The sequence below is a fragment of the Dipodomys merriami genome, unplaced genomic scaffold, assembly GCF_024711535.1.
Source record: "Dipodomys merriami isolate MVZ:Mamm:240054 unplaced genomic scaffold, mDipMer1.0.p SCAF_20, whole genome shotgun sequence".
Classification (NCBI taxonomy): Eukaryota; Metazoa; Chordata; class Mammalia; order Rodentia; family Heteromyidae; genus Dipodomys; species Dipodomys merriami.
This window is the reverse complement of record NW_027203382.1, coordinates 27316832-27337544: the sequence shown is the minus strand read 5'-3', so window position 1 is coordinate 27337544 and position 20713 is coordinate 27316832. Positions and strand designations below refer to the sequence as shown.

Genomic DNA, 20713 nt, shown 5'->3' with positions numbered 1-20713 from the left:
ACAAGGATGGAAAAGGCTTAAGCTGACTACCAGCCATTTGACCTGGAGTTTTTCTCTATAGAGGGGCTCAGCCTTTAATATCTGGCCCTATTTTTGATAACTAATAATCCAGTTTTGTTAGCATTATCCTTATGTAAAGTCTTCAGCTCCACCCTGTCCTAGACTTCCTGCCTTACAGCTAGCCACTCCCTCTCTGCCTCGACCTACCTGTGCATGCACCTACCTCACTACTAGCCCTAGAACTACCTGCCACTTGGATAGAGGCAGATGCCATGTGGTTCTTTTCCAGGGACATATGGCCCCTCTAATAAGCCTTATAATAATCTTTTTCCTGTGCCTGCTTGCCTCCGTGTGGTCCTGTGGGATGGTCTTGAAGGATCCTGACAGGTTTGGTCTCTGATTTTACAGTTTTCAGGTCTGAATTTGGTCTTCTGCTTGCTAGGCAGTATAGGTAGGCCAGTTGAGCGATGCCTCAAGCCCTGGTTGATTACCATATTTATACAAAATTGCCAAGATTTTTTTTTTTGGGGGGGGGGATCGGTTGTGGGGCTTGAACTCTGGGCCTGGGCACTTTCCCTGTGCTCTTCAGCTCAAGGAGAGCGCTCTACTGGTTTAAGCCAAAGCACCACTTCCGGTTTTGCACTTGTTTATTGGAGGTAAGAGTCTCATGGACTTTCCTGCCTGGGCTTTGAGCTGAGATCACCAGATCTCAGTCTCCTGAGTAGCTAGGATTAGGTGTGAGCCATTGGCACCTGGCTGCGAGACTCTTCTTTATCTTCAATAAACTACTCAAAAACTCCAGACACTTCTGGAGTGGCTCAAGTGATAGAGTGCTACCCTTGAGCAAAAGAAGCTCAAGGCCAGCATCCATTCAAGTCCCAGGGGGGAAAAATGTGAAGTATTTACTTAACATCTCATCTACCTATTCCATTTTCATGTAGGCACCTAAGAAAAATAAAAACATGAGTACACAGAGCTTTGTAAAGAAATGCTGGTAGCAACTTTATTCAAACAGGCATGAAAACAGAAACAATCCGGATATCCATTAGGGATAAACAAATAGATTAACAATGAATTAACACTGATGGTAGTGGGCTTGAACTCGCCTTGTTCCTGTTGGGCAGGTGCTCTATCCACTTGAGTAATGCTCTCAAGCCCTCAAAGTATCAATATTAATGGAATATTCCACATAAGCAGCAAAAAAGGAACAAACTATTCATATATACAGCAATATAAATATATCCCAAAAACATAAGCAAAAGCTATATACAATGTATGATGTAATTTATAATAATTATAACTCCTACATACCGGCAAAACCATATAGTGATAAAAAGAGATGGAAGTTTCCTGGTATAGGAAGTCCTGGTGAGTGTTGACTGCAAAGGAGCTCTTTGGGGGTGATGAAATGTTTTCTACCTTGTGAAGTTATTACATGAGTATATACATTTGTCAGAAGGCATAGACATTTGTCAGAAGGCATAGAATTACTCAGGAGCATTTTAATTTATATTAATTAAAATAATATCAATGTTTTGGGTTTTTTTGTTGTTGGTGGTGGTGGTATAGGGCTTGAGAACTCAAGCCCTAGGTGCAGTTCCTGAGCTCTTTTGCTCAAGGCTGTCACTCTACTACTTTCAACTACAGCTCCACTTTCAGTTTTCTGGTGGCTAACTAGAGATAAGAGTCTCACAGGGACTTTTCTGCCTGGGCTGGCTTCAAACCGCAATCTCAGCCTCCTGAGTAGCCCAGGAGTACAGGTGTGAGCTACCAGTGCCAGGCTAATATCAATGTTTGTTTGTTTGTTTTTTAAACTGCACATACATACAGCAAAGGAAACATCCATGTTTGAGATCTTTTCCATAAAGATACCTAAGTTTTCTGAAAGCTCAATAGAATTCCATGATCAGGACCTACTTATTTTTTTAGCGATGAGGTCTCACTAGGTTGTCCAGGCTGGTCTTGAACTCCTGAGTTCCAGTGATCTTGAAGATGTTTTAAGCTGCCTAAATATCTGTGCAATATGATTAGCAGCAGTTCTTATTAGCTTATCATTTATCACAATCACCTACAGTCCCAGAAGGAAAAGATAGGTTGTGGCTAAGTAATAGTTACTTCATTTAAAAAACTTATTTATTGGACTAAGCAACAAGTGCCTATGCATAAAGCTCAAAAAAACAAAACAAAAAAAATCAAAACTATCCCTCCATGTACCCTGCTAAGCATCTCCAGAGGTCTTCTTTAGATATGACACGTTCTTCCAGAGCTCACCCCTATGTTAACAGGTTCCTTTACTCACATGCCTTCCCTGCCTAGACCCAGGTTGCAGATCCTCCTTCCACTGTTACACCTGACACATGATTAGCTTCTCCACAAGGACTGCAGTATAAGTCTGTGTGTGGCTTTTGTGTTTTTTTCTTATTGTTTTTGGTGATACTAGAGTTTGAATTCAGGGCCTTGTGCTTGTTATGCAACTGCTCTACCACTCACTCTCTCATCCCTGGGTCTGCTTTATTTTTAGGCTCAGAGATTCACACATGGATTGGGTTAGGGCTCATATAGCATTTTGTCAGATTTGTAGCTGATAGAAAAGGTTTGCTGAGTGAATAATTAGTGACTAAAGAATTTGCAAACTGTTTTTGGCTTGTGGTATGACTGAATAGCAACTTAATAAGATGAATAGAGTCCTCAGTCCATTCTGTAAAACTTCTCCCAAGAAAAGAATTAGACAACATGCAATGAATGAATCCTCTACCCTTATGGAATGGAACCCAAAAGGAGTCGTAGAGTATTGTACTCCCAAGGCTAATTCCAGTAAGTGTGACCACTTCTTGTGTGCCCTTCTCTTCTCTGCTACAGGCCTCAGGGACTAAAACTTCTTGCCTTTTCTTCTGAACACAGCCACTCACTAAGTCCTTGGGATTCCACCAACCCACAGCCCAAGCTCCACATATACCCTGGCTCCTCATTATTATTATTATTTCTTTGGGGGTCCGGTCATGGGGCCTGAACTCTGGCCTGGGCGCTGTCCCTCAGCTCTTCAGCTCAAGGCTAGCGCTCTACCAGTTGAGCCACAGCGCCACTTCCAGCTTTTTTCTTTTTGCTAATGTGGTGCTGAGGAATCGAACCCAGGGCCTCAGGCATGCAAGGCAAGCACTCTACCACTGAGCCACCTTCTCAGCCCCTGGCTCCTCATTATTATAAGATCATTTCATCATACAAATGTGTTTACCATGTTAGAGACAGAGAGGACAAAACACAGATATGACACAAACATGAGGAAGTTACAAACTAGTAACTAATCTTACAAAAGCCCACAGTTCCTTCCACATGCCACCCTGACCAGAAGGAGCCTGAATGGCCCCATTGTGACATGTTAGTGCTTTGCTTATTAAAACAACTAACAAGCTGGGTGCTGGTATCTCACACCTATAATCCTAGCTACTCAGGAGGCTGAGATCTGAGGACTATGGTTTGAGGCCAGCCTGAACAGGAGAGTGTGTGAAACTCTTATCTCTAATCATTACAAAAAATCACAGTGTTAGCCAGATGTTGGTGGCTCACTCCTGTAATCCTAGCTACTTAGGATGCTGAGATCTGAGGATCATGGTTCAAAGCCAGCCCAGGCAGGAAAGTCTGTGAGACTTTTATATTCTGAATGTTACTATATTCTAAGCAAATGTACCTCATCCTCTTAGAATAGATCTGAGACACAAGAAGAAATGGAGAGTCAAGAAAGTGGTAAAAATATGATCAAATCTCAATATAGGCTGATTAAAACAAATATTAATATTGTATGATATGGAAGAAATGCAATAATTTACATGTGAGGAAGGAGTCCTTGTATAGTCTGCAAGGAGGTGAAGGTCCATTTTGACTTTCAGCTTGGATAACTAATAAATGAATACAAATAAATAATGCCTCTTCAGATTTCCTTTGTCTACCCATTCATCATTCATTCATTCATTTATTCATTCATTCATTCATTCATGTGTGTGCTAGTACTGGGACTGAAACTCAGAGCCAGCAAATTGTCCCTTAACTTTTTCCATGTAAGGCTGACCCTCTATCCTTGAGTCATAACTCTATTTCTGCTATTTTGATGTTTATATATATATATATATATTTTTGGTCCAGTCGTGGGGCCTGAACTCTGGGCCAGGGCGCTGTCCCTCAGCTCTTCAGCTCAAGGCTAGCACTCTACCACTTGAGCCACAGCGCCACTTCTGGCTTTTTTCTTTTTGCTTATGTGGTGCTGAGGAATCGAACCCAGGGCCTTGAGCATGCAAGGCAAGCGCTCTACCACTGAGCCACCTTCCCAGCCCTATTTTGATGTTTAATTGGAGACAGAGAATCTCTTAGATTTGTCTGCCTGGGCTAGCTTTGAACTGTGATCCTCTGAGCTTAGCCTTCTGAGAACTCCGATTACAGCATGACACACTAGTACAAAAGTATTGTCTGTTCCACTACTGACTTTACCCAGCTTCCTGGATTGGCCATCAAACTGAAGGCACCAAAACTTTTCTGAGAGGATTTGCCCACCATCTGCCAGAGTTGGATGCAATGCTATAGCACTCCTTCATAGGATCAGCTTGCTGAGCAGTCACCAGGAAATTACTGTGGGTAAACTTTAAGCAATGGTTAATGGGAAAGGGAAGCAGTTAGAAAAGTTACCTCTTCTTCCTTTAACAGACAGCCCAGAGAAAGTTCTCCTGACAAATCTTCCAGGGAAGCTACCTGTTCTAAGGGAACACACTGATGGGAGACTCCTAAGCCTTTCTTCAGTGTCACAAAGCATGGCTCCTGTAGGAACACACTGCAGATTTCCTCACCCTTCTTTCCCTTTGCTTCTTCAACTTCACCTCATCAAGGAACAGTACTTCTATTTTTGCATCTGTCTTTACTTGCTAGAGGACCCAAGCTAAACTATCCTGTATAACTTCTGCTGACTATTAAAAGAATAAAACACAGCATACAATTTCCTAATTAGACAGAAAATAATCAATTTTTAAAAGGCAAGAGAGAAAACAAGATGGAATAGTTGAAAATAATAACACACAGATGGACAGATTAGACCAAAAATTTATCAGTGATAATACATGTATTAAATGTAAATATATTAGACATATGTAATTACATAAAATTTAATTTACAGATTAAATTTGAATGGATTTATTGTTGTTTTGTGTTTTGTTTTGTTTTTGTTGGTAGTAGGGCTTAAACTCTGGGCCAGGCCTCTGTCCCTGAGCTCTTCAGCTCAAGGTGTGTGCTCTACCACTTGAGCCACAGCACCACTTCCATTTTTCTGGAGGTTAAGTGGAGATAGAGTCTCAAGGACTTTCCTGCCCAGGCTGGCTTTGAACCACAATCCTCAGATCTTAGCTAGGATTATAGGTGTGAGCTACCGGTGCCTGGCTTAGATTTAATGTTTTAGTTAAAAGATAAATGTCAGGCTGAATAAAAAGAGTATGAAGTATAATTTAGTGTTAAGAGTGTCTAGCAAGAATGAGGCCCAGGATTCAATCCTCAGGACTGACAAAGAATATGAAGTAAAAATGCATACATTTATTATCCTAAATTCAATCTCTAGCACCATCAAAAAATATTTACACATTTGGAGCCTTAAAATACAGCATAGAGTTTCAAGAAATTAAAAGTCATAACTTTTAATCACTGTGTGTACTTTTGCAAACTCTTTTTTCTTTTCTTTCTTTTTTTTTTTGGGGGGGGGGTCTGGTCATGGGGCCTGAACTCTGGGCCTGGGCGCTGTCCCTCAGCTCTTCAGCTCAAGGCTAGCGCTCTACCACTTGAGCCACAGCGCCACTTCCGGCTTTTTTCTTTTTGCTTATGTGGTGCTGAGGAATCGAACCCAGGGCCTCAGGCATGCAAGGCAAGCATTCTACCACTGAGCCACCTCCCCAGCCCTTTTGCAAACTTTTTTTCCCCTCCAGTACCAGAGATGGAACCCAGAGCCTCATACATGCTAGGTCAGTGCTCTATCACTTAGTTACATTCCAGTCTTCATTTATAAAATCCTTATACAAACTATTATTTTTCTCTATTATTGTGAAAAAGGAAATTTCTCTGTAAGTATAACTACTTATTTTACCATTATCAGGTATACAAATGAGATCCAAAACTGAGGAAAGAGTTATGGTTGTCAAATTGACACTCTAATCTCTTTCATAGCTTATAGGAAGGTTCTAGTAACTTCTCAGGAGATAGCTGAAGCATTCAATCTAATCCAGGTAGGGGAAGCAGAATAGCCTTAGAGGAATCTCCTGCATATCACTGTTTCCTTATTGGTATGCTACTTTATTAAGAAATACATAATTTTGGGGATTTGTCAAAGACTTAATTGAAAATACTTTTCAGGACAGAGTTCCGTTATCTTTGCTCATATAGTACATGGACACTGTCCCTGGGCTTCTTTTGTTCAAGGCTAGTGCTCTACCACTTGAGCCACAGCACCACTTCTTGCTTTTTTTTTTGAGTGGTTTATTGGAGGTAAGAGTCTCATGGACTTTCCTGCCCCAGCTGGCTTCAAACGGTGATCCTCAACTTTCGGCCTCCTGAGTAGCCAGGATTAGAGTCATGAGTCACCAGCGCCCAGCAAGCATTGTTTTATAAAATCACAAATTTCACAGTGGAACTCAATCTAGGGCAACTCAAGTTTACAGATATAAAATACACATACCTTTGCTTATGGAAGCTTTACTCGCTCAATAGGGTATACCTGGAAAGGCGTCCTGCCAATTATGAGACATCTGCACTGAACCTAAAACACAGACTTCATCATACATTCTCACCAAAGTTTCTCTGATGATTCAGGGTAGGAAAGTTGAAAAGCGAAAAATTAAATAATCCCTGGAGATGAAATTAAGCAAGGCTAACAGAGACAGAGACCCCCAACTTTGACCTTCACTAATTAGTCTCAGATACCAAATAACAACAAAATGTTAAAATCAGATATAACTCCTTAAGTAAATTTTTTTTTTTTGTAGGTTGTAGGCTTGAACTCTGGGCCTAGGTGCTATCCCTCAGCTCTTCAGTTCAAGATTAGTGCTCTACCACTTGAGCCACAGCACCACTTCCAGTTTTCTGGTGGTTTATTGGAGATAAGAGTCTCAACAGACTTTCCTGCCCAGGCTAGCTTTGAACCATGATCCTCAGATCTCAGCCTCCTGAACAGCTAGGATTACAGGTGTGAGCCACCAGTGCCCAGCTTAAGTAAAATATTTCAAGCAATAAGCTTAGCATATAAGAGAACAAGAATTGGGCTGGAAAGGTGGGTCAGTGGTAGAGCGCTTGCCTTGCATGCATGAGGCCCTGGGTTCTATTCTTCAACACCACATAAGCAGAAAAAAAAAGTCAGAAGTGGCACTGTGGCTCAAGTGGTAGAGTGTTAGCCTTGAGCTGAAGAGCTGAAGGACAGTGCCCAGGCCCAGAGTTCAGGCCCCATGACCAGACCCTCCACCCCCCCAAAAAAAAAAAAGTACAAGAATTAAATAAGACTTTTTGCTTTCACAGCATCTGAATCTTAGATTGAGTTAGCCTTTCAAGCTGTGTTGCCAGTAACACATAAAGTTAAAAGTGTTACCCACATTTCTACATGACTTCTGATTGCGGTCATAGTATGTGTGTTTCAGTATTTAACCTAAAAGATCCCTGTGAGGGGCTGGGAATGTGGCTAAGTGGTAGAGTGCTTGCTTAGCATGCCTGAAACCCTAGGTTCCATTCTTCAGTACCACATAAAACAGAAAAGGCTGGAAGTAGTGCTGTGGCTCAAGTGGTAGAGCGCTAGTCTTGAGCACAGAGGCTCAAGGACAGTGCCCAGGCCCTGAATTAAAGCTCTAGGACCAGGGGAGGGAGCTTGGGGGGGGGGGGTGGGAAATCACAGCCAATAATAATTTATAATTTCAGATGTATTAACTTTATAGATTACAAATTTTAGTTAATTCATAATTATGGTTAACTTTCACCTTATACTAAACCTTGCACTTAACTTTTCCTAAATTTCCTTAACTTTTAACTAAATCAACACATTAAAAAAATCATATTCTGTATTTACTCCAATTATAAAGCAGTGAGATTATCATATCCATTTCATCATTATAAGTACTTTATACATAATAATGTCAAATGACCAAAAACATTGACTTAAAATTAGCTGGGTTCTAAGCATTTCTGTGACAGCACACAAATTAAAAAAAATATTGTATTTTCTTTATAAAAAGTTTAAGTTATATTTTTCCCTCTAATTGTTCTTCCCAATTTAATTAGAAAACAAACTTAAAGAGTCATTTTATTTACAGATGCCTATTTCTTCTTAACCCACATGTGGGAATCAAATACCTGAAGGAGTTGGAATCTTATGAATACAGCCAGGACAGCAGTGTAGAGATTCATGAACAAAAACGTCACAGTCCACACAGAAAACATTCTGGCACACAGCACAAATGTAGACCTATAGCAGAGAGGGAAAAGTTAATAAACAAAAACTAACCCCTGCCTACCCTGCTTTGCGTGTGTATATTCCAGTAAACTTCTATTACCCACCTACCTACCTATTTTAGAGAGTACTAAATATTCTCACATCTAAGGCAACTTACTTCCCATACTAACCTTTGGAAACGAACTCATTTCTGAGAGCTTAAAGTGTATTTATTGTAGGACAGCCAAACTTCCTTTGTCTGTCTCTCTTTCTCGGCTTGAACTCAGGACCTAGGCACTATCTATTAGCTTTTTTGCTCAGGGCAGGTGGCCAATCATTTGAGTGAAAGCTCCATTTCTGGCTCTTTTGGTAGTTTCGTGTAGATAAAAGTCACTTTTCTTTTCTTTTCTTTTTCTTTTTTTTTTTGGGCCTAGTCGTGGGGCCTGAACTCTGGGCCTGAGCGCTGTCCCTCAGCTCTTCAGCTCAAGGCTAGCGCTCTACCACTTGAGCCACAGAGCCACTTCCGGCTTTTTGCTTATGTGTTGCTGAACCCAGGGCCTCATGCATGCAAGGCAAGCGCTCTACCACTGAGCCACCTTACCAGCCCGTGTCACAGACTTTTCTATTTGTGGCTTTTTGCTGGTTAATTGGAGATAAAAGTCTCAAGGCCTTTGCTGCTCAAGCTGTTTTCAAATTTCAGTCCTCAGATCTCGGCTTTCTAAGTAGCTAGGATTATAGGTGTGAGCTACCAGCACCTGGCTATTATTTATTTGTTCCCATTTTCTCTTTATTTGCTGTAATCATATTAATGAAAAAAATAACCTAATACAAGCCTGGTCTTTAACAACCTATTTAAAATTTATTACACTGTTTCCTCAGTATTTTTTTTTTTTTTTTTTTGGGTCCATTCGTGGGGCCTGAACTCTGGGTCTGGGCGCTGTCCCTCAGCTCTTCAGCTCATGGCTAGCGCTCTACCACTTGAGCCACAGTGCCACTTCCAGCTTTTTTCTTTTTGCTTATGTGGTGCTGAGGAATTGAACCCAGGGCCTCAGGCATGCAAGGCAAGCGCTATACCACTGAGCCACCTTCCCAGCCCCTTTCTTTCTTTTTTATTCCAATACTGGGGCTTAAAATTCAAGGTCTAAGCACCATCCCTGAGCTGCTTTTGCTCAAGGCTAACAACACTCCACCACTTGAGCCACAGCTCCATTTGCTGGCTCTTTAGATAGTTTTGTGGAGTTACACAGGAATGATCAACAGAAATCAGCCTCTTAATTACAAGCGTGAACCACCAGTGCCCTGCTTCAGTATTTATTTTCTTCCTTTCTTTACTTTTTTTGGTGCTGGTACTGGGGCTTGAGCCACTAGCTCCCAGCTCTCAGTAGCTTCATATGTATTACATACTATTTAGAAAACCAATTAACTTACATGCTGGTCTTTCAATTCTGCCTGACATCCATAACAAAACCTGAAAAAGCAAGGTTAAGAATCACTTTTTAAGAATTCACTCATTAAAAATAGACTAGGGACTGGGAATGTGCTTGCCTAGCACACATGAAGCCCTGGGTTCCATTCCTCAGTACCACATAAACAGGAAAAGCCAGAAGTGACGCTGTGGCTCAAGTGGTATAGTGCTAGCCTTGAGCAAAAGAAGCTCAGGGACAGTGTCCAGACCCTGAGTTCAAGTCCCAGGACTGAGGGAGGGGAGGGGGAGAATAATAGCTGGATCATAGTAGCTCATGCCTGCAATCATTAGCTACTCAGGAGGCTGAGACCTGAGGATCTTGGTTCAAAGCAGGCCCAGGCATGAAAGCCCATGAAACTCTTATCTCCAATTAACTACTAAAAATGTTGGAAGTGGAGCTGTGGCTCAAGTGGTAGAGCACTAACCTTGAGCAAAGAAGCTCAGGGAGAGCACCCAGGTCCTGAGTTTAAATCCCAGGACTGGTACTACCACCCTCAAAAATAAAAATTTCTTTTGGGGGTGGTGTTAATGAACTCAGGGCCTCCAGCCAGGCAGAACTCTATGCTACTTGAGCCCCAGCTCTAGAATCCTTATTATTATTATTATTATTATTATTATTATTTTGGTCGCTTGTGGGGCTTGAACTGCGTGCTGTCCCTTGAACAGCATGCAGTTCAAGCTCCTGATCCTCTTTGTGCTCAAGGCTAGCACTCTACCACTTGAGCCACAGCACCATTTTTCCATTTTTGGTGGTTTATTGGAGATACAGGGTCACATCATGGACTTTTCTGCCCAGGCTAGTTTTGAAATGTAATCCTCAGATCTCAGCCTCTTAAGTAGCTAGAATTACAGGTGTGAGTCACCAGTGCCAGTCTAGAATCCCTTAACAACCAATTGTCCTTTTTTTTTTTTGTGTGTGTCTGTTGTGGGGCTTGAACTCTGGGCCTGGGCACTGACCCTAGGCTTCATTTTGCTTAAGGCTAGTACCCTACCACTAAGAGTTAAATATAAGAAAACTGGTGGATTTATCCAGTAGGGCCAATATCAGAATAATGTGAGCTTAAACTAGGAAAACATCTTAATTCTAGCCATACTTTACTGATAATTCAAGTTGGTGATAAATTTTATTATAAATTGAAGGAATTTGCTTCTGCCAGCCTTTGGTATTATAGAAAAAATGCTAAACAATTTTAATCCCAGATCATTTACATTTGACCTAATTTCTTCTCTCTGGAAGTATTTATGGCACAGACTGAATTTTACAATTCTATACTTTAGTATAAGCCTGTCAATGTTAGACATTTGACAGTCCCTTCCAATCTAGAAAATTCTGATTTTCAATTTTCTTTGAACTTATTTCTTTGATGAGTTCCTACTCCACATACTTTATTTTCTCACATTATTCTGATATTGGCCCTACTGGATAAATCCATCAATTTTCTTTTTTTTTTTTTGGGTCCGGTCGTGGGGCCTGAACTCTGGGCTTGGGCACTGTCCTTCAGCTCTTCAGGTCAAGGTTAGCACTCTTCCACTTGAGCCACAGTGCCACTTCTGGCTTTTTTTTTCTTTTTTGTTTATGTGGTGCTGAGGAATTGAACCCAGGGCCTCATGCATGCAAGGCAAGCACTCTAACACTGAGCCACCTTCCCAGCCCCCATCAATTTTCTTATATTTAACTCTTCTATATTATGTTCCCCACCCCACCCTAAATAGTAGGATTTGAACTCAAGGCTGCATGCTCTTGCTTATGGCTGGTGTTATACCTCCATCTCCAATTAATCATCAAAATGCCAGACTGGAAACCTAGCCTAAGTGGTATAACACCAGCCATAAGCAAGAGCATGCAGCCTTGAGTTCAAATCCTACTATTTAGGGTGGGGTGGGGAACATAATATAGAAGAGTTAAATATAAGAAAATTGATGGGGGCTGGGAAGGTGACTCAGTGGTAGAGAACTTGCCTTGCATGCTCAAGGCCCTGGGTTCGATTCCTCAGCACCACATAAGAAAAAAGCCGGAAGTGGCACTGTGGTTCAAGTGGTAGAGTGCTAGCCTTGAGCTGAAGAGCTGAGGGACAGCGCCCAGGCCCAGAGTTCAGGCCCCACAACCAGACCCAAAAACAAACAAACAAACAAACAAACAAAAACAAATAAAGTGTCTTTTTGGGATTTGAACTATGGGCCTCAAGCAGGCATTCTACCACTTGGTTCACACTCTAGCCCTTTGTGCAGGTCTTTTTGAGAGAAGGGTCTCTGAATGTATCCAAGGCTTGCCTAAAAATCAAGGTTCTTGTGTATGTGTGCATGCTGGTACTGGAGTTTGAACCCAGGGCCTTGTGCTCTTGCTTGGCTTTTTCACTCAAAGCTAGCACTCTACCAATTAAACCACATGTCCAGTTCCTGGTCTGGAAACAGATACTCTAGCCTTGGACTTCAGTGTTGGGATTACAGGAGTGTGCCACCACACCCAGCTTACATATGCGTCTTCATTTTACATCTAATACTTCTCATTATGGGACATTTCTTCAGCTTTATCTACAAATTACATTACTTTGATTAATTAGATTGTGTATTCCTGCCCTTATTTTCAATGGTGTGTTAAAGCTCAAGATAATCAATTATTACATATTCAAGAATTTCAAAGTCGGGCATTGGTGGCTCACACCTGTAATCCTAGCTCCTCAGGAGGCTGAGATCTGAGGATTGTGGTTCAGAACCAGCCTGGGCAGGAAAGTCCATGAGACTTTATCTCTAATTTACCACCAGAAAACAGGAAGTAGCACTTTAGCCTTGAGCTGAAGAGCTGAAGGACAGAGCCAAACACAGAGTTCAAGCCCCACAACTGGAAAAAAATAAGAAAAATAATTTTAAATCTAGTTGTTAAACTGTTGGTAGCTAAAAACAGGTCATGGTGGGGCCATCTTAGGAAACCACAAAATAATACCGAAGAATCTTCTTAGAGACTTTTGTTTTTTACCAAATATCATCATTTACTACAAATAAGTAAGCTTACATAAGTTAATAGATGACTAGAGAAGCAGGTACATTTAATGAGTCATTTAGTCATCTATTCTACATATCATTTTCTACATTAGAAGTAATCATACTGAAATCAATCTTGAACAGTACCACTTATAACTGACATAGATTAAATGAAACTTGTATACCTTTCTCCTTTGTATTCTTCTAGAGGAATTTCTTGAAAAGCATCCAAAGGAAATAAATGGTGATAAGACCGTGCCAAATGGGGAGCAGACACCAAAGTGAGACCTATCACATAAAAGAGACATATTTATTGTTTTTTTTTTTTTTTTGTCGGTCATGGGGCTTGAACTCCAGGCCTGGGCTCTGTCCCTCAGCTCTTCAGCTCAAGGCGAGCGCTCTACCACTTGAGCTACAGCGCCACTTCCGGTTTTCTGGTGGTTTATTGGAGATAGGAGTCTCATGGTCTCTCCTGCCCGGGCTGGCTTTGAACCGCGATCCTCAGATCTCAGCCTCCTGAGTAGCTAGGATTACAGGCGTGAGCCACCAGCGCCCGGCTAAGAGACATATTTAATAACCAAAATTCACAGACAATGGCTAAAAAGTTGAATGGTACAGCTTAACCCAAATATTAAAAAAAAATACGTAAAATATTTTCCCAAATACTATTACTGAGCTATATTCCCAGAATGCAAGTGTTTCTAAGACTGCAGGTATTAACTATGGCCATTAAAGGAAATTTCAGGATGGAGTCTTAGTTCTGCCACTAAATATGTAATCTCTCTTGGATTATTTTCTTATAAATGAAACAAAATTTTATAATTACCTAATTTTAACTCACCATTCGCTTATGTATATTTTATAAAGGTAAGACTCAGAATATTGTCTACTAGATCTATTACAGTGCCTTTGTGATTATACTCTATTTTTGATAGCCATGGGCTTGAACTCAGGGCCTAGGCTCTGTCTCTTTTTTTCACTCAAGCTTAGCACTCTACCATTTTGAGCCATAGTGCCACTTCTAGTTTTCTAAGGGTTAACTGAAGATAAGTCTCATGGATTTTTTTGCCAGGGCTGACTCTGAACTTTGATCCTCAGATCTCAGTCTCCTGAGTAGCTAGGATTACAGGTGTGAGCTACCAACACCTAATAAATGACTCTTCTACAGAAAGAGAAAGCTCCTCTACACTGTTTATTCTTGGAAGTGGAATAGTAGGCATTCAGTAAGAATATTAATCTTACTCTTTAAAGAGATGATATCCATAAGTGTATAATTCACAACTACCTTTATTTCAGCAGTGAAACAGATGGGAAGTAATTTATAATTAATTTACTTGAGAAGAATAGTCAGCTCCTAGCTGGACGCTGGTAGCTCATGCTTGTAATCCACCTACTCAGGAGGCTGAGATCTGAGGGTTGCAGTTCAAAGCTAGCCCAGGCAGGAAGTCTATGAGACTCTTATCTCCAATTAACCAACAGAAAACCGGAAGTAGCACTGTAGCTCAAGTGATAGAGCATTAGACTTGAGCTGAAGAGCTGAGGGACACCACCCAGGCCCAGAGCTCAAGCCCCACAACTGATCACGCCCTCCCCCCCCCAAAAAAAGGATAGTCAGCTCCTTACCACATATTTTACATTCAACTGGAAGCTCACTATACTTTGCCCGACACTGTGGGCAGAAATAGCCTCCTAATGTAAGCCCAGACTCAGTACTGTTATCCAAATGCCTGTGGGAGTAAAAAGAAAAGACTCTGAGAGGTGAGATATTCATGCAAGCATACATACATGCGTATGGGTGACATATGCATGGCATGTTTCCTTTCATATACATGTGTGTACTACTGAGTGTGGGACAGAGAGTGGGGAGATGGAAAAGCAAGAGCTAAAGAAATTATGTTGCCCCAGTCTAAACTCTGGATTCTATTTTAAAATTTATTTATTTATTTGAAAATATGTGTCATAAGCCAGGTAAACAAAAGAAACCAAGCAGGAGAGCCTCATGGCCAAGTTCAAGTCCCAGTATCAGGTCACATGACCACAAAATATATTTCCTATAGCTCATTTATGCTCTTCATGCTTTTTTTCTCTTTTTTTTGAAGTTTTTGAAAGTTTTGAAGTTTCTCTTGCTGTCTTTTAATTCACTAGTCTTTTCTTTTGCCAGATGCATCTCCTAATCACATCTGATGAATTTTCCAATTCTGTCATACTCTTCATTTCTAAAAGTATGTAGGTCTTTTTTTTTTTAAATACCTTTCCTATGTCTTATGATTTTCAAATTCTCCTCATCCCTTCCTAAACTTATGTAATGTATTTACAATTGGTATTTAAACATCTTTATTTACTAATTCTATCAATTGCGTTTTATTCTGTCTCCATTTTGTAACTTCTCCACTCCTCTTTTGTGTGTGTGTATGTATATGTGTATGCCCGTACTGGGACTTAAACTTAAGGACCTACAGTCCTATTTGGGGGGAAAAAAAAGAAAAGAAAAGAAAAAAAATATATATATATATATGCCTGTGATGGCTTTGAATCATGATGCAGAGATTGCTGCCTCTTGCATTGCTAGGATTATAGGCATGGGTCACCAGCATGCAGCAGAAGGTAATCTTTCATAAAAGATAGCACATTTCAAGCCCATTTAAAAAATGGGGGCTGGGAAGGTGGCTCAAGTGGTAGAGCGCTAGCCTTGAGCTGAAGAGCTGAGGGACAGCGCCCAGGCCCAGAGTTCAGGCCCCACGACCAGACCCCCTCCCCCCCAAAAAATAAATAAAATAAATAAGTTATAACTCAAGCAAATGAACTTAAAATATTAATGTATTATCATAGACTTACGCCATGCTGAAAGAAGGTTTTGCATCTTGATCAGAGAAAAAAGCCAGGGTGTGTTGAGGAAATCCTTCATGGATAAAAACATGTATTGATTATTTTTCCAAGCAGTTCTAGGACTATAAAACTAAAAACTGGGGCTGGGAAGGTGGCTCAGTGGTAGAGCGCTTGCCTTGCATGCCTGAGGCCCTGGGTTTGATTCCCCAGCACCACATAAGCAAAAAGAAAAAAGCCAGAAGTGGTGCTGTGGCTCAAGTGGTAGAGTGCTAGCCTTGAGCTGAAGAGCTGAGGAATAGCACCCAGGCCAAGAGTTCAGGCCCATGAACGGAACCCCAAAAAAAAAAAAAAGTAAAACTAAAAACTGTTGCTACCAGAAAGCCAGAAAGTTACACACAAGCTCTTTCCTGCCACACACACACACACACACACACACATCTATGCATGTCTGCACATGCATACGTGCATGTGCATGTGCATCTGATGAAACTGATTATAAATCCAAGCTACAATAACAAGTAGAGAAAAGTTGAGGAAGATCTGTCTATTCCAAAGTGTATATATATCTACATTTTCTAATTTAGTAACAAATATTGTTAATACAATTGAAGTTTATATTACAAGTGTCTACTTTTACTTTAAGCATATACTTCTATGTTTACGTTTTTTGGAACAGCCAAACTTTTTATGTAACTTGCTCTCCATATATGTTCTAATCTCAGAACATGTGTTAAGGAAAAGAAGAAACCAGTAAAAAAAACCTCAACCAGGGGTCGGTGACTCATGTCTGTAATCCTCGCTACTAACAAAGCTGAGATATGAGGATCATGGTTCAAAGTCAACCCAGGCAGGAAAGTCTGTGAGACTTTTTTTTTTTTTTGTCGGTCGTGGGGCTTGAATTCTGGGCCTGGACGCTGTCCCTCAGCTCTTCAGCTCAAGGCGAGCGCTCTACCACTTGAGCTACAGCGCCACTTCCGGTTTTCTGGTGGTTTATTGGAGATAGGAGTCTCACAGTCTCTCCTGCCCGGGCTGGCTTTGAACCGCAATCCTCAGATCTCAGCCTCCTGAGTAGCTAGGATTACAGGCGTGAGCCACCGGCGCCCGGCTATCTGTGAGACTCTTAATTCTCCAATAAACTACTCAGAAAAAGCCAGAAGTGGTGCTGTGGCTCAAAGTGATAGAGTGCTAGGCTTGAGTGAAAAACAGACAAAGCCTACACCTTGAGTTCAAGCCCTATGACTAACAAGAAAAGAAAAGAAAAAAAGGAAACTTAATTACATAAAAAACGTAAAATTAAGCCAGGTGCTGGTGGCTCATGCCTGTAATCCTAGCTACTCAGGAGGTTGAGATCTGAGGATCAACATTCAAAGTCAGCCCGGACAGGAAAGACCATGAGACTCTTATCTCCAATAAACTACTAGAAAACCAGAAGTAGAGCTGTGGCTCAAGTGATAGAGTGCTCGCCTTGAGCTGAAGAGGGCAAGGACAGCACCCAAGCCCAGAGTTCAAGCCAAACGACCGACAGAAAAAAAAAAAGGGGGGGGGGCTGGGAAGATGGCTCAGTGGTAGAGCGCTTGCCTTGCATGCCTGAGGCCCTGGGTTCAATTCCTCAGCACCACATAAACAAAAAGAAAAAAGCCAGAAGTGGTGCTGTGGCTCAAGTGGTAGAGTGCTAGCCTTGAGCTGAAGAGCTGAGGGACAGTGCCCAGGCCCAGAATTCAGGCCCCACGACCGGACCCCCCCCCAAAAAAAACCCACGTTAAATTAAAAACAAACCTTTAAATTTATCCTACATGTATAAACAAATAAATATTCTAGGCTGTAGCTAATAGGTAGAGTACATTCTTAGTATGCTAGAGAAAGTGAATCTATCACCAGCACAAGGAAAATAATAAAATGAATATATAAAAATAGGGAATGTGGCTTAGTGGTAAACTACTTGCCTAGCATGCATGAAGTGCTGGGTTTGATTCCTCAGGACCGGATAAACAGAAAAAGCCGAAAGTGGTGCTGTGGTTCAAGTGGTAAAGCTCTAGTTTTAGCACAGAGAGGCTCAGGGACAGAGCCTAGACCCTGAGTTCAAACCCCAGAACTAGCAAAAAAAAAAAAAAATATATATATATAAAATAAAAATAGGGTAGTAGTAAATGTTACTTAGGAGGCAGAGGCAGGAGGATTTCTTTTTTTTCTTTCTGCCAGTCCTGGGGCTTGATCTCAGGGCCTGGGCACTGTCCCTGAGCTTCTTTTACTCAAGGCTAGCACTCTACTACTTGAGCCACAGCACTATTTCTGGTTTTTTCTGTTTATATGGTACTGAAAAAATGAACCTGAGTCTATCACCAGCTTCATGCATATTATACAAGCACTTTCCCACTAAGCTACATTCCCAGCTCTCAAAAAAAATTTTTTTTTTAAAGCAAGTATTTTTCTATAAAAACATGTCTTTATATCTTTCAAATGTAACAATAAAAAAAGCAAGTAGTGTTCTCTGTGTAAGAGACGTACAAATAAGTTTTCTTTTGACTTTGGCAGGGCCTCCAAAATTGTTTCAGCATGTGAAGTTTTTCTAATCATAAAGTAGTGTTTTGCTTGCTTGTTTGTTTGTTTGAAGTCATGGGGCTTGAACTCTGGCCTTGGCACTATCCCTCAGCTCTTCAGCTCAAGGCTAGTGCTCTAACACTTGATCCACAGTGCCATTTCCGGTTTTCTGGTAGTTAATTGGAGATGAGTCTCAGGGACTTTCCTGCCCGGGCTGGCTTTGAACTGTAGTCATCAGACCTCAACTTTCTGAGTAGCTAGAATTACAGGTAGACGTGAGCCACTGGCGCCCAGCAGTGTTGTTTTTTTTGTTTTTTGTTTTTTTTGGTCCGGTCGTGGGGCCTGAACTCTGGGCCTGGGCACTGTCCCTCAGCTCTTCAGCTCAAGGCTAGCACTCTATCGCTTGAGCCACAGCGCCACTTCCGGCTTTTTTCTTTTTACTTATGTGGTGCTGAGGAATCGAACCCAGGTCCTCAAGCATGCAAAGCAAGTGCTCTACCACTGAACCACCTTCCCAGCCCAGTTTTGTTTTTTTAAAGAAGGAAAACCTTAAATGTTAAAATAACCCCTTTGAATCAATATATACATAGCTTAAATAAGAAAGTAAACACATACCCATACGAATGAGTGAGCATTCAGAACTTGAGCTGGCAGGAGGAGGACTAACATGATGTGTTAGCAATTCTTTGTAATGGCTTTCATCTAAAATAACATGGTATGTGCCTAGCAAGATGAAATGGAAAAGAAAAAAAAACAGCTTTGTAAAAAAAGAATTAGTTTTTACATAAATTCTGTAAAACTTTCACCATCTGAAAAAATTAAAAATTTCAAAGTAAATTGCCTAAATTATCATTTTAAAAAGTCTTATTTAAATAATATTTTAAACTTACTTTTCTAGGAATGACAATAATTTAGTTAAATTTAAGTTTAGTTAAAAGCAAGTTATAAGCCAGTGCTGGTGGCTCACGCCTGTAATCCTAGCTACTCAGGAGACTGAGATCTGAGGATCGTGGTTCAAAGCCAGCACAGGCAGGAACATCCGTGAGACTCTTATCTCCAATAAACCACTTGAAAACCAGAAGTGGCACTGTGGTTCAAGTGGTAGAGCGCTCACCTTGAGCTGAAGAGCACAGGGACAATGCCCAGGCCCAGAGTTCAGGCCCCACGATCGCCAAAGAAAAAAAAAGTTATAAAAGCCGAAAGCCAGTAGCTCACACCTGTTATCCAGCTGCTCAGGTGGCTTAAATCTGAGGACCATGGTTCAAAGCCAGCCTAGGCAGAAAAGTCTATGAGACTTTTATCTCCAATTAATCACAGAAAAGTTGAACGTGGCATTGTGGCTCAAGTGGTAGAATGCTAGTCTTGAGCAAAAAAACTCAGGCCGAGTTCAAGGCCCAGTATTGAAAAAATAATAATAAATAATACTAAGTTATAAAACCTTTACAAAGTATTACATTTAGTAAAATTGCCAACTTTTCAAGAGTTAAAATAGTTTCTCTCAACACTGAGCTTATCACTAGAAATTCCCTGCTTTACAAGTAAGTTGATTTATTTTATAAATAAATCAATACTTTGATCAATAACAAAGTCGATACTTTGTTATTGTTGCTGTCAGTTGTAGGTCTTAGGAGCTGTCCATGAGCAATTTTACTCAAGGCTAGCACTCTACCACTCTACCACTTTGATCCACAGCTCCACTTCCCATTTTCTGGTGGTTAATTAATAAGAATCTTATGGACTTTTTTGCCTGGACTGCTTCAAATCGGGATTCTTAGATCTCAGCCCCCTGAGTAGCTAGGGTTACAGGTGTGAGCCTCCGGAGACAACTATCCATTGGTTGGACTATGATGTTTGGTGTTATAAAACCGACTAAAATATCCATATCCGGTAACAATTTGTACACGCTAAGGATAATGGAAATATACCTCCAGTTTCTCGAGCAAGAACAGTGCAAACTCGAACCTCTGCGGACAATCCAATGACAGACACTCTAATTTTAGCTGCCTTGATGGTCTTCATAAATGCAAGGAAATGAAAAGTTGTAAGAAAAGAAAGAAAAAATTATTAATGTCTGAAAAATGCTCAGAAAACTAGAGATAAATTTACTTAAGAATTGTCTTGAGTTGTTACTTTAGTTCTGATGTATTTGTTCTACCTTGATTAGATCATAAATATTAGATGGATCACAAGTTGTGAGGCTGCTAAAGATGATTAGGACTTCTCTACTTGTATGTCCAGGCATGTGTCTAAAGAAAGGTAAACACACTCCAATTAGGCATGACAAGTTATACTAGCAAACAATTTATACATGGTTTACATGTTCCCACTATAGAATAGCTCATCTGCTTCCGTACTGCAAGGAAATATAGAACCATGGGCCTTGTTCATGGAAGGCAGGCACTCTACCACTACACTACATTAAAGCACATCTCCAGTCCTAATACATAAAATTTAAAAAAAAAAAAAGCTAC

At 40.8% G+C, this 20713-nt stretch overlaps 1 protein-coding gene across 2 annotated transcripts in view; it reads right to left on the bottom strand.

The window, feature by feature from the left end:
- Positions 1-977: 977 nt before the first annotated feature.
- The window catches only part of LOC138832979 (general transcription factor IIH subunit 2), a 35945-nt gene continuing 16209 nt past the window's right edge, over positions 978-20713 (bottom strand). Inside the window, exons 9-16 of one of the 2 annotated variants that reach the window (XM_070031308.1) lie at positions 20398-20488; positions 20168-20255; positions 18858-18965; positions 15714-15777; positions 14502-14605; positions 13064-13166; positions 9863-9902; positions 978-8467 (exon numbers count right to left, since the gene is read on the bottom strand). In XM_070031308.1, the coding sequence (XP_069887409.1) occupies positions 8348-8467; positions 9863-9902; positions 13064-13166; positions 14502-14605; positions 15714-15777; positions 18858-18965; positions 20168-20255; positions 20398-20488 (718 nt within the window). In that variant the 3' untranslated portion in view covers positions 978-8347. The remainder of the gene's footprint in view (positions 8468-9862; positions 9903-13063; positions 13167-14501; positions 14606-15713; positions 15778-18857; positions 18966-20167; positions 20256-20397; positions 20489-20713) is intronic. The other variant, XM_070031309.1, reaches the window with a different exon arrangement.